The 14,084-nt window shown below is 35.2% G+C and overlaps 1 protein-coding gene across 4 annotated transcripts in view; it reads left to right on the forward strand.

Annotated features, from left to right (window-relative positions):
* The window catches only part of COL24A1 (collagen type XXIV alpha 1 chain), a 402,100-nt gene that overhangs the window by 289,868 nt on the left and 98,148 nt on the right, over window positions 1–14,084 (forward strand). For all 4 annotated transcript variants that reach the window (XM_047727942.1, XM_047727945.1, XM_047727943.1 and 1 more), the window contains exon 39: window positions 12,018–12,071. In XM_047727942.1, the coding sequence (XP_047583898.1) occupies window positions 12,018–12,071 (54 nt within the window). The remainder of the gene's footprint in view (window positions 1–12,017; window positions 12,072–14,084) is intronic.

Below are 14,084 nucleotides of genomic sequence, written 5' to 3' on the forward strand. Positions count from 1 at the left end.
CTGAAAAATAGTAACTTTGGAAATTTGAGGTCAGTGGCATTAGGGAGTAAAAGACTTATTTAAATCTTTATTTTCTGAATGATTTTTATGACTCTGGTCTTAGGCTTGTTTGTTCTGAACTGTTGTGTCATAAGCCAACACAGAAATAGAAAGAACTCTGCACTGACCATTATGCAAGAATTGTTCTACCACTATCCCTGCTCTACTACTAAAGAGCTGTACATTGTTGGGTGAGTCATTCTTTGGTTTCTCAGTTTACACATTACACATAAAGGGAGCTATGCAGAACCTCCCAGGATGGCTGTGTCAGGAAGGGATGCTGAATGGGCAGGAGTGTTTTCTATTATTAGGTGAGTCAGAAAAAATAATCTTTGTATATATATCTAATATATTGCCTTCTGTACAGGCTTTCTTTGGAAGAAAAGGCTCTATAGCTTTAAAAGAAAAAAGGGTGGGGGCGGGTAGATTAGCTTGGATGTTCCTAAATTTGTATTAGCCTTACAAATGGTGACTCTGTAAAATGTATTTGTCCATTCAATAATTCAACAAAGTTTTGGAGTACTTTCTATGAACCAAGAAGTCTGCTAAGCAGTGGGGATCAAGGGGAACAAGATGAGCAATATTCCTGATCTCAGATTTTATAATATTATGAGCACTGACCTTAGATGAGATCATTGCAAGTAGTGATAAATGCAATGATGTTCATAAATAGGGTGATGAAAAAGAATAGCTGGTTAAGGGAAGAGAAACCTGCTTCCAACAGGGCATTGAGGGAAGACCTCTCTGCATCAGGGAGGATTAAGTTGAAACCGGAGGAATGAAAAAAAAACCAGCCCTCCAAAGAACTTTGGGAGATTATTCAAGGTAGATGGAAAAACAAGGGCCAAGCTGTGGAAATGAGAATGGTCTAGGTATTTCTGGAAAACTTAAAGGAAGCTAATCACAGTTGCAGAATAATAAATAGTCAAAAGTTGTTTGAGATGAGATTGAAGAAATAAATGGGAAGCAGATCATGAAGGATTATTTAAATCATGTAAGAAGTTTGGGTTTTATTCAAAGTATAGTAAAAAGGCATTGAAAGGTTTCAAGCCGAAGAGGAACATAGTCTGTTATGTTATATGATATATGGGATTATATGTTATATAGTTATATAGGAATCACTGTATAACTTGTAAACTTTGTTTAGTATATCTAATGTTATTGGCTATCTCAAAGGATACAATAAACCCCCGGGGGGGACAAAAATAGAACAAAGTAAATTTGAATTGCAAGAGCATGTTATGTACAAAGATAATTCAAAGAGGGAGAGAATGGTCTTTTCAACAAAAGGTACTAGAACATGTAGAAATACAAAAGAATAAAGTTGGACCCTTCCTTATACTACACACAAAAATTAACTCAAAATCGGTCTTACACTGAAATTTAAGAGCTAAAACTATAAATGTCTTGAAAGAAAACATAGAAGTAAATCTTCATGACCTTGATTTATGCAAAGTTTTCTTGGATAACACCAAAGTACAAATAACAAAAGAAAAAAATAAATTGGACTCCATTAAAATTAAAAGTTCCATACTTCATAAAACACCATTAAGACAGTGAAAAGACACCTGTGGAAGGGGAGAAAAATCTTTGCAAATCATATATAATAATGGACTTGTATCCAGAATATATAAAGAAATCTTCCAACACAATAGTATAAAGATAAACCAATTGAAAAATTAGCAAAACATTTAAACAGATGTTTTTCCAAAGAAGATATATAGTTACCCAATAAACAATTGAGAAGATGATTAACATGATTAACCTTTGGAAGAATGCAAATAAAACCACAATGAGATACCACTTCACTTGACTAGGATGGTTATAATAAAAAAATTTTTAAATTTTTCAAAAAAACAGAAAATACCAAGTGTTGATGAGGATGTAAATACACATTGTTGATGGGATTAAAATGATGTGGCCACTTGGTAAATCAATTTGGCAGTTTCTCAACATGTTAAACATGGAGTTACTATATGACCCACCAGCTCTATTCCTAGGTATAGAACCAATAGAAGTGAAAACAGGGTTCAGACAAAAACTTGTACATAAATGTTTATAGCAGCATTTTTTATGATAGCCAAAAAATGGAAATAACCACAATGATAATCAACTGATGAATTAGTAAATGTATATTAATAAATGTAGTATGTCCATGCAATGGACTATTACTTGGCAATGCAAAGAAATGATATACTCATACATGCTATGACTTTGGTGAGCCTTGAAAACGTTATGCTTAGTGAAAGCAGCCAGTCAAAAGAGACCACATATTGTATGGCATATCCCAAATAAGGCAAATCCGGAAAGAAAGTAGGTTAGTGGTTGCCCAGGGCTGGAGGTTGGGGGGCAGTGCAGTGGTTGGGAGAAAATGGGAAATTACTACTTATGGGCACAGGATTTCTTTTGGGGCAATGAAAATATTGTAAAATTGATTGTGGTAATGGTTGCACAATTCTGTGCCTATATACTAAAAATCATTAAATTGTACACTTTAAATGGGCTCATAATATGGAATATGAACTATATCTCAAAGTTGTTTAAAAAATAGATGTGGTATGTTATTTTGAAGACAGCACAGCTATTCCCACATATTTAAAGTAATAGACTGGAATCCCAACTCCTTCTATTTTATGAGTAGGCTCGACATCAAGCCAACTATTCTTTGTCAACATGACATTTATATAAAAGGAGTCTTATTTTTATAATTGTTGAAGAAATCTATTAAAACATGCACATTTAAAAATTGTTGCTATTTTTCCAGTCTGCCCTATAAGCTTGTGAATACACAAATGGGTTGCAATGGGTCTGTTAACTTTTTTTTTTAAACATTTTATTTATATATTTGAGAGAAGAGAGAGACAGTGAGAGAGAGCATGAGCGAGGAGAAGGTCAGAGGGAGAAGCAGACTCCCCGTGGAGCCGGGAGCCCGATGTGGGACTCGATCCCGGGACTCCAGGATCATGACCTGAGCTGAAGGCAGTCGCTCAACCAACTGAGCCACCCAGGCGCCCGGGTCTGTTAACTTTTAATAGCCAACATTTTAGAGCAAGATATTTCTTATGCATTTCAGAACAAGCACTAAAATAAACCAGCCTAATATCAGTGGAAGTTTTCTTCCACCAAGTTTTCTTCCACCTGTCCCCAATCCCTGCAAAAAGAGAAAACCTGTCTTTGAAAAGAAAAAAGAATGTGGGGGCGCCTGGGTGGCTCAGTGGGTTAAGCCGCTGCCTTCGGCTCAGGTCATGATCTCGGAGTCCTGGGATCGAGCCTCGCGTCGGGCTCTCTGCTCTCTTGGGGAGCCTGCTTCCTCCTCTCTCTCTGCCTGCCTCTCTGCCTGCTTGTGATCTCTCTGTCAAATAAAAAAAATAAATAAATAAAAGAAAAGAAAAATAAAAGAAAAAAGAATGTGGACAAAAGAACCAGGGGAAATCTTTCTGATTATAATGTCAGAAGAAAATACAATATAGAATACAGTCAACCCCCTTTTTCACACATAATATGTTCTTCAAGTATACAAAAGTTTACTGTGCAAAATGTTTCAAGTAGATCCATATGCTACATTTCTTAGAAACTAAAAGTTTTAGTAGCATAAAAATATCTCACTACTCTACATCTTTTATTCATAAACTTTGGTTTATGAACTTTAATACATGCTTTTTAAGATGTTATTTCTTTACAAATGGACACCAACTAGACTAGGTTACTGTCTGATTAAGGCTAAATAAAAATGATAGAATGGGCATGCATTCTATCATTCTTTTGTTTATTAAGTAATTAAGTATGTATTAAGTGTCAGTTATATGCCAGGCACTGTTCTGGGTACTAATGTTGTAGCAATAAACAAAACAGACAAGTTCCCTGCTGTCTTGGAACATACACTGTAGTGTGGGAAGGCAATGTACACAAGAATGGTAATTTCTGATAGTGATAAGTGCTGTGAAAAAAATAAAACATGGTAATGGGATGAAGAGTGATTAGGTATATATAGGCTATTTTAAATTAAGGTGGTCACAAAAGGGCTACCTAGGGTTACACTGAGCCAGATGCCTGAAGGTAAGAAGTCAGTAGTGTGAATATCTAAGAAAAAGCTTTCTAGGCAGAAGGAACATCTAACACAAATGCCCTATGGCAGAAAGGGCATTTATTAGATGCACTATTAGAAAGGGGGAAATGTGGCCAAGTAGCTAGAATGTAGTAAGCAACTGGAAAACATGATGCCAGAGAAATAGAAGGTGCCAGATTATGTGGAGGATTGCAGACCATGATAAGAGGTTTGGAGATGATTCTGATTTCAGTGGACAGCCACTTGAAAGGTTTTAAACAGGGAGATGTGTTTGATTAACATTGTTAGTGATAATTTGGGGTATTTTGAAGAAACAGATCTGAGGATAAAAGTGAATTTAGAAGGCTGTGGCAGTAATGTAAATGAAAACTGGTGTGGTGGTTTGGAATGTAAGAGGGCAATAGAGATAATGAATAGTGATCCCATTCAAGACATATTTTGGAGATAGAGTCAACTGGATTTGCTCATTGTTTTAGATGTTGAGAAAGAGGAAAAAAATTATAAAGAATAAATCCTGATTTTTAGCTGGAGAAACTGAATTGGTAATCATACTATTAAGCATAGTATGGGGCTACAAATTGGTACTTAAACAGGTGCAAATACGTGATACTATTTTTGGTTCATCCGGTTTTCCTCACAAGCTCTAAGTTACTGATTAGTGAGGAGTTGTTGAGGGGTTGGGGGGAAAATAATTTTTTTTAAGATTTTATTTATTTATTTGAGAGTGAGCAAGGGAGAGAGAGCATGAGCAGGGGGAGAAGCAAAGGGAGAGAGAGAGAAGCAGACTCCCCTGCTGACCAGGGAGTCTGACACAGGGCTCCATCCCAGGACTCTGGGTTCATGACCTGAGCCAAAGTCAGATGCTTAACTGACTGAGCCACCTAGGCGGCCATGGAAAATAAATTTTTAAATCCAATTCAGCTGAAAGCTTAAACAATTTATTCCTATAAATTAGTAGTCTCTGTAGATAAGACTCAGACTCTTACGATACTTTTTCTCAAATTTATCAGTTCTCGACCTCCCTCTTTTATTCCTTCCCATTAGAGAGTTTGAATGTCTGCTGATGGTAAGGGTGAAGAGGTCTTGGTTCTAGATGCAGATGTTACTCATAATGATAGGGATATGGTAACATCCCTTGTCAATTTGCTTACCGCCTACCCTGCTGGCCTGTGATGATGACATCTGTAGCTAGTAGTTCTCATTTCTTTTGGGGGAGGGGGTGTTCCCTCTGAACTTCCACCAATCTGCAGATCCCTCTCAGGTCTTCTGGATTCTCATTCAGTTCTAGCCCAGGAAATCTGCCTTTCAGCCCTTATAGCAGAGCCCCGTCTTTCTAGAGTAATGACTGTTCTAGAGTAATGACTATTCACACACACACACACACACACACACACACACACATACACATACACAAGCTCCCCAGGTGTTTCTAGTTCCTGTCTACATCATATAGGAATCAAGGAGTAGCTTGGGAAAATTTAGCAAATATTCCTCATTTTTATTTTCCTGAGCATCCAAATTGGCATGGCCATAAACCAAGTGAAATCTAAAGAGAAGGTACCTTTCCTGCGTTCTGAAGAGGTAGTAGGGAACAAGGGTTTCACTCTGCCAAAACTCAGGAAGAGGAAAATCTAAACATCTATGTCTCTTCCTCTCTCTTTGCCTTCATGCATATTCCTGAAATCAATAGGGAAAGGGAAAAAAAAAAAAAAACTGGCCTTCTCTGTGTTTCCCCTATGTCATATCCTCATCCTTCTATAATCTAGTGAAGGCCTTAGAGTTCTATTGGAAAGTGTATCTTCTCTATAATATAGAACAGCCTGTGTGCTGGGTACTCTAGGCTCAACTTGGGAATTTTAAAGTTGCAAACAATGAAAACAGAAAAATTTTTTCTTAATACTTTCAGCCCTTTGGCAAATGAACCCCTTAAGCTAAATAGGGTAAAGTCTATATATTCAAAAAAGCAAAATAGAAAAGGAATTTTAATAATTTTCAAAATACTGCCCCATTACCACAGAGATGGGGAAGACAAGGAGAGACAAAGTTTAGGGGTTTGAGGAGGGAATTCAGGGTTCAGTTTGGGACACATAAAGTTTGAGATGCCTATTAGAAATTCAAAAAGATGTCAGTAGGTGGGAAAATCAGGTCATTGGTGCTGTCAGGAGAGGTGACGTAACTTTAGGAATCATTAGTCTATCAGGAGACAAAGAGATATTATAAATTAGTAGAAAATTTGAGAAGCATGCTGCCATGTAAACAAAAGTTTTAAAAAGTTGTAAGAATGGAAAATAGTTTCAGATAAAATGAGCCACTGGATTATTAAATGTGGCTATTTGAAGGTCAGTTGTCCAAAAGGAGGCAATTTCAGAGTTGTGGTAAGAACAAAAGCCCAAAGGAAGACGGAAAGAGAAGTAAGGAAATAGTGACAACGAGCATAAACAAATCTTTCAAAAAGCTTTGCTATGATGTGGAAGCAAAAACAGAACTAGAAGAGTACCTGAGAAATTGAGTGAGTGAATAGAAAGGGAGGGAGGGACATGAGGTCAAGGAAGGATTTTTCTCAAATGAGTGCTATCCAGCATATTTAATTGCTGTTGGAAGTGAGTCAGTTGAGAGCAAAAAATTGATAGTGAAAGTGTAGGAGAAGGCCTTGAAGAGGACATGGGGTTTAGATCCAAGTGAGGAGCTGGCCTCAGGTGAGAAACAGGGAAACTTCTTCCTTCATCAGAGAAGTGAAACAAGATGTGCATACACAAGGAGGTATGTCGGTACATTGGGTGTTGGGAAGAGATTTCTCTTTCTTGATTGCTACTGGTCTCAGTGCAGTACGAGGCAAGGTAATTAACTTGAAAATGAGGTGAGAATGGAAGTTTGAAGAATGTGCAAGCCATCTTGCAGAGTAATAAATTTCCCAATTATACATATTTGTGAGACTTAAATTTGTCACATTTTTACATTATCTACAAATTGTTATTAATATTTAAATATATAAACACAATGATGTTTAAACTGCTTTGTTCGTTGGCAGATAGCATTGCCACACAGTAGTATCAGCTGACACCTGGGTATTTGAGTTCAGTGCAGTTATGGAATGTTGATATAATAATAGGACTTATGAATTCCCTCTCATACAAGTATTGCAACAAAGGCCTAACATTTTTAAGAATTGTAACTTTTAGTCACATAACTACAAATTAAAGAAAGAAAAAATATAATCTCAATAGATGAAACAAAAAGTTTAATAAAAATTTAATATCCATCTTGACTATCATATGAAATGGTGAAACTTCAAAGATATGAGCAAAGATCACCACTGTTCAGTATTTCTATTCAACATTTACTGAGAGACCCAGCCAGTATAGTAAAATAAGAGAAATAATCTACAGATAAATTGTTAGAATTAGTGAGATTTTAGCAAGATGTTAAATATAAGAATATACACAGATATAGATTCCATTCCTCTTCCCCAGCAACAGTTAGAAAACTTTAAAAAATACTATTATTGGAAAATAGTATGGAGATTCCTTAAGAAATTAAAAAATAGAGCTACCCTATGACCCTGCAATTGCACTGCTGGGTATTTACCCCAAAGATACAGAGGTAGTAAAAAGAAGGGTCATCTGTACCCCAATGTCCATAATTGCCAAACTATGGAAAGAGCCAAGATGCCCTTCAACAAACAAATGGATAAAGAAGATATGGTCCATATATAAAATGGAGTATTATGCCCCCTTCAGAAAGGATGAATACCCAACTTTTGTATCAACATGGACAGGACTGGAAGAGATGATGCTGAGTGAAATAAGTCAAGCAGAGAGAGTCAATTATCATATGATTTCACTATTTGCAGAACATAAGGAATAACATGGAGGACATTAGAAGAAGGAAAGAGAAAGGGAATTGGGGGAAATCGGAAGGGGAGACGAACCAGGAGAGACTGTGGCCTCTGAGAAACAAACTGAGGGTTTTGGAGGGGAGGGAGTCGGGGGTTGGTTGAGCCTGGTGGTGGGTATTAAGGAGGGCATGTATTGCATGGAGCACTAGGTGTGGTGCATAAACAATGAATCTTGAAACACTGAAAAATAAAATTACAAAAATAAATAAATAAATAAATAAATAAATAAATAAATAAATAAATAAAAATACTATTTATAATACAACCAACAACCAAATTAAGCCCCTAGGAATAAATTTAACAAAAGACTGAGGGTTTTGGAGGGGATGAGGGTACGGGGTTGGGTGAACCTAGTGGTGGGTATTATGGAGAGCACATATTGCATGGAGCACTGGGTGTGGTGCATAAGCAATGAATTTTGGAACACTGAAAAAAAATTAAATTTTTAAAAAATCTAACAAAAGATTTGCAAAGTTTTCTTGAAAAAAATTTTTATTAACCAAAACCTAAATAAATGGAGAGATATTTTATATTCATAGATAGGTATACTCAATATCAAAAAATTATCAACTCTCCCCTTTTAGTCTATAAATCCAATATGGTTTTAGTCAAAATCCCATAAGAATTTTTTGTAGGATTTGATTGATGAAAAGTGATTTTAAAAGGAATGTGGAAGAACAAAGGACTGATATCAAAACAGTTTTCAAGAACAAGTTGCAGGAGGTGGGAGAACAGTGGTGTGTGGAACGGAGAACTTGCCCTACCTGATATCATAACTTACTATTAAAGCTAGAGTAATTTAGTCAGTGTCACACTCATTCACAGGAAGACAAAGAGGAGACCAGTGGAAATAGAAGATAACCTAGACTCAGATCTCAGTATATTTTGAATCTTGAAGTTTGAGAAATTGATTATATAATGATGGAAGATCACTGAGGAAAGGATGAAATATTCAATAAACGGTACTGGTACAATTGGTTATCCAAATGGAAAACAAAATAAAACAGCTCCTTCACACCAGTGTGCAAACACACAAAAGAATGAAATTCCAATTGAAGACCTAACTATGAACATCAAAATGTTAAATATGAGAACATTTATGAGATTATTTCATGATCTCCTGAAGGGAGAGGAGAAGGATCTCCTGAACACTGAAAGAAATAAGAAAGTATTGATGAATATGACTACATTAAAACTGCAAGTTTGTATTAATCAAAAGTTATGTTCAACAAAATGAGAAAGTAAGCTACAGGCTGAGAGAAGAGATCTGTATTACATAGAATGAGCAAAATACAAGTATCAGGAGTATGTATAAAAACTTTTATGTACAACTCAGTAAGAATAGCTCAGGAGAATATTGGGCAGAAGATAAGAGCCAGAGATTCACATATAGATGTCAGATAACGGTATGAATAGATAATCATTCCTCCTTAGTAATCAGAAATATTCAAATTGAAGACACAGACAATTTATCATTTTCCACAGTGAGATGGATATATTTTAAGTCTGACAGTACCAAGCATTACAGAAGATTTGGAGTAATTAGACTCAAACATTGCTGTGGAAATGTAAATTGGCAAAACTACTTTGGAGAACAATTTGACAATATCTTGTCTACTTGAAGATGTGTATATTCTATAACTCAGCAACTTAACTTCAAGAGTTATACCCTAGGGCGCCTGGGTGGCTCAGTGGGTTAAGCCGCTGCCTTCTGCTCAGGTCATGATCTCAGTGTCCTGGGATCGAGTCCCGCATCGGGCTCTCTGCTCAGCAGGGAGCCTGCTTCCCTCTCTCTCTCTCTCTGCCTGCCTCTCTGTCTACTTGTGATCTCTCTCTGTCAAATAAATAAATAAAATCTTCTAAAAAAAAAAGAGTTATACCCTAAAAAACAGAACAAAACTTTGACATGGCACATAGAGAGATGCACAAGGTATTTATTGCATTATCCATAAAAGAAAAAAAACCCACACCAAAAATTCATCAGTAGGGAAGGGTTTAAATAAGTTATGATTTGGTAAGAAAATGGAATCCTATAGAATTAAAACCAGAAAATGAATGGGTTAAAGACCGATTGATTCCAAAAACAAAATGTGTATTAAAATGGAATCCTGTAGAATTAAAACCAGAGAATGAATGGATTAAAGACCGATTGATTTCAAAAACAAAATGTGTGTTTACAAAGTTTCAAAAGAATACATAAAGTACGCTTATTTAAAGTTTGAAAAGATGCAAAATAACCATATGTTGCAAATGGAGTGAAAGTATAAAGAAATGCATGGGAATGATAAACAAATTGAGGGCAATGCTTGCACTTGAGTAAAGAGAGAGGGTGACATATTTGGAAAGGTATGTGTAAAGGGACTTCAAATATGTACATATGTATATTGCTTCTTTTTCTTCAAGTAGGTGCTGGGTACAAGGGTATTGTACCTTCTAATATTTTTATATATATTTGAATATTACATAATACGCCTGAAAAAAGCAACAGTAGTAGTGATAACTGAGTTAAGCTCTTCAGTGTAAGTCCAATTCTTTCTAATAAGCAGTACATGCATTATCTCATTTAATATTAGTAACCTTCTGAAAGGTATTATTTTACCTCTTTTATCTAATGGGAAACTGGAGCCTTTAGAAGTTAAATAATCTACTTATGGTCGTATTGCAGTAAGGTGACAGAGCCAGAATATGAAACGAGCAGTCTGACTTTTAAAAGTTCACACCATTAATCTCTAATGAAAGTTAATCTGCCTCCTTTTAAAACTCCACATTAACCACAAAGAAATCGCGGGTTAGTGCAACTATCATTTCAACCTCTGGATGCAGCTAGAACTACAGCAATAGAACTTAACCATTTTGGCTTCTAAATTCAGTGACTTCATGAGGCTAGAAGAGCATTTGCTCAGGAGTAGAGGGCATGAGTCATTTCCTTAGGTATCTGTTTATTCGTTTAACAAATATTTATCAAGAGCCTACATAGCACAGTGGTAAACCACAATTTATTTCTTGTCTACATCATTTTTGCAGTTTGCCAAGCTTTGGGACACAAATTTGAGATTTCCATTTTCATTTCCAGCTAATGCAAGGAGTGCCATGATTAATTATTAGCCATTTTAGAACTTGCATCCTCTGGTTTACTGTGGATCTCATTTAAGCCTAATTATTGTTGACCTGCAAATTCACATGACATCTAAAGTATTTTAGCCAATTTTTACTTTAAAAAATATATGTTAAAAACTTCTGTGTTTGTCTAAATAAAATACTGATTGAAATGAAAATATTGTTTTAAACAGTTTAATGTGACTACGTCCTTTTTCTCCATGTATTTCCCTCTCTCCTTTTTTCCACAGATCAAAGAAAATCTCCTAACCTACTCCAATAATATTTTGAGAGTCTTCTTGACCATTTTTAGATATATTTTATAATCCTGTATATTCAATAAGATATTGAACCCACAGCAGCTCATAGAACTGCTAAAATGGATGCCCGGGGTTTACTTTAATTATAGTCTCACCAATTAAAATAGTTACACTGAAACCAAGTAATTTTCTTCCTATAATAAGGAACAGTTTAATTTTATCTATCTTGGCTGGTTTGTATATGTAAATTTTACTCACTAGTAACAGCTAGACCTCTAAATCATTGTGACCTATTTTTAAATAATTACACACGGCGCCTGGGTGTCTCATTTGGTTGAGCCTCAGACTCTAGGTTTTGGCTCAGGGCATGATCCCAGGGTTAAGAGATGGAACCCACGTGGGGCTAGGCATTTGGTGCAGAATCTGCTTGAGATTCTTTCCCTAGCTCTCTTGCCCTCCCCCGGCTCGTGCATGCATGCTCTCTCTAAAACAAATAAATAAAATCTTTAAAAATAAATGCACAAGCACAATATTTATTGTTGAAAACAATCCTCATTTTTACATAGTGTTCGATTCAGTGATTATGTGATGTAAGTATTTAAACACTCCTATCTAGTCCTTTCCTTAACAGTTTATTTTCTTTTTTATGTTGAATATCCAGGGACCTGAAGGAATTGTGGGAATTCCAGGACAAAGAGGTCGTCCCGGGAAAAAGGTAATTTTTTTTAACATCTTTTTATTTTTTTTTAACATCTTTTTTTTTTTTTTACATCTTTTTCTGGCACATCTTTCTTCTGATGTGCCCCAAGTTCCATAGGATGCTGTGATGTTTTTATTTGCACTAGATATAAAGTAATAAAGAACTATATATTGATCTTAAAAGGCATGTTTGTATAAATTAATATTTAACTCTACTTAGGAGTACCCCTCACCTTAATTATTTAAAGACAAATTTCCTACTTTGTAGTTTCTATAAAGATCTTTGCTTTTCCTTCTCCTGTTTGCCAAAAATTTAGAAGACTATGGGCAGGAAAAGAGAAAAGGAAAACACTATACCATTTGTGGTAATGATTGATTTTAGCTTTCCCATATATTGAGTAAGAAACACGAATCAAGAATGTGGTTTGTTTCTTTTATATTTTACTAAAAGATGATATATTTATAAGATACTAGAATGTTAAAATGAAAAAATTATCTCTGTATGGGGTCAATAATTTATTCAACTATTGGTGAGACAGAAATGATTTTCTTAATTCTACCACAATAGTTCTAAATATATTACTATACTTAGCTTCAAATCACACCATATCTATCCCAAAGTCTAATTTCATCATTTCTGCTAATATATACTCAATCTTTGTCATAAGGTAGGGACAGTATAAGTGAGGATAAAAGGTAAAGAAAAAATGCATGAGGTAAATTTTAGTAGCCATTCTTTTTTTTTTAAGTGTTTCCAGTTTTTATTTAAATCTAGTTAATTAACATAGTGTGATACTAGTTTCAGGAGTAGAATTCAGTGATTCATCTTTTATATACTTAGTAACTATTCTTGCCTATGAAAATAACCCCAATATTTGAAGACTCTTTTCATCATACATAATGTTATATCTAAAATGAACATTAGGAGTAGGACAGTGTAAGTCCTTACAATAACCTGCACCCCTGGGAATTATTATGACTACCAAAAACTTCCTGACTGTGATCACAGTCTAATTTTTCTTTTTATCTACTTGAATATCAATAATAGAACAGGTTGGTTCCCACTTTCAGAAAACGAATTATAGTACTTAAAGTTGCTTCAAAGCAGCTGTATTTTGGTGGTAGAGAATGATCAGTCAGCTTAATGGAAAACAGAAAGCAACTAACTAATTTTTAAAAGGATGCAAAATTATATAAAAAATATTATTGATTAAAAAAATTATGGATTTTAAAGACAGACTCCAAACCAGTGAATGATGATTCTGAATATATAGAACTGTACACTGGAAACTTCGCATTAAAGAGATCTTTGTGGCATCAAAGTTGTCTATAGAAACAGGCTTATCATAGGGCCTGTGTTTCCTCATGATAACAAGAAATACATGCATGCATGAGAACATTCATACATAACAAATTTCAAGATAAAAAACTTATTTTGTAATTCAGCATGAACACCAGATCTCCCCTGGGTGTTTAACCAAAATTGTTTTTATTTTATTTTATTTTATTTTTTTATTTGTTCAGTGTTCCATGCAATACGTGCCCCCCTCATTACCCACCACCAGGCTCACCCAAAACCCTACCCTCCTCCCCACCAAAACGCTCGGTTGTTTCTCAGAGTCCACAGTCTCACATGGTTCACCTCCCACTCCAATTTCCCCCAATTTGCTTTTCCTTTCTTTCCCCTAATGTCCTCCATGTTATTCCTTATTCTCCACAAGTAAGTAAAACCATATGATAATCGCCAAACAGTGGAAAGAGCCAAGATGTCCTTCAATAGATGAATGGATAAAGAAGATGTGATTCATATTTACCAAAATTGTTTTTTAAATGTTCTTTCTCTTAAATTACTTTAAGTTATATCTTTAGGATAACCTAGGTAGTGATGGTTTGTTATTGTCAGTGATGGTCTCTACTACTATTAAGTTAAAACAAAGTTACTCTTTACAGAATTTTGCTTACGGAATGTCGTCTGGTGTCATTCCAGGTATATGATATACTTAATTCATCTAAGTAAAAATTTGTTTTT

This window comes from Lutra lutra, chromosome 4 (genome assembly GCF_902655055.1).
Source record: "Lutra lutra chromosome 4, mLutLut1.2, whole genome shotgun sequence".
Classification (NCBI taxonomy): domain Eukaryota; kingdom Metazoa; phylum Chordata; class Mammalia; order Carnivora; family Mustelidae; genus Lutra; species Lutra lutra.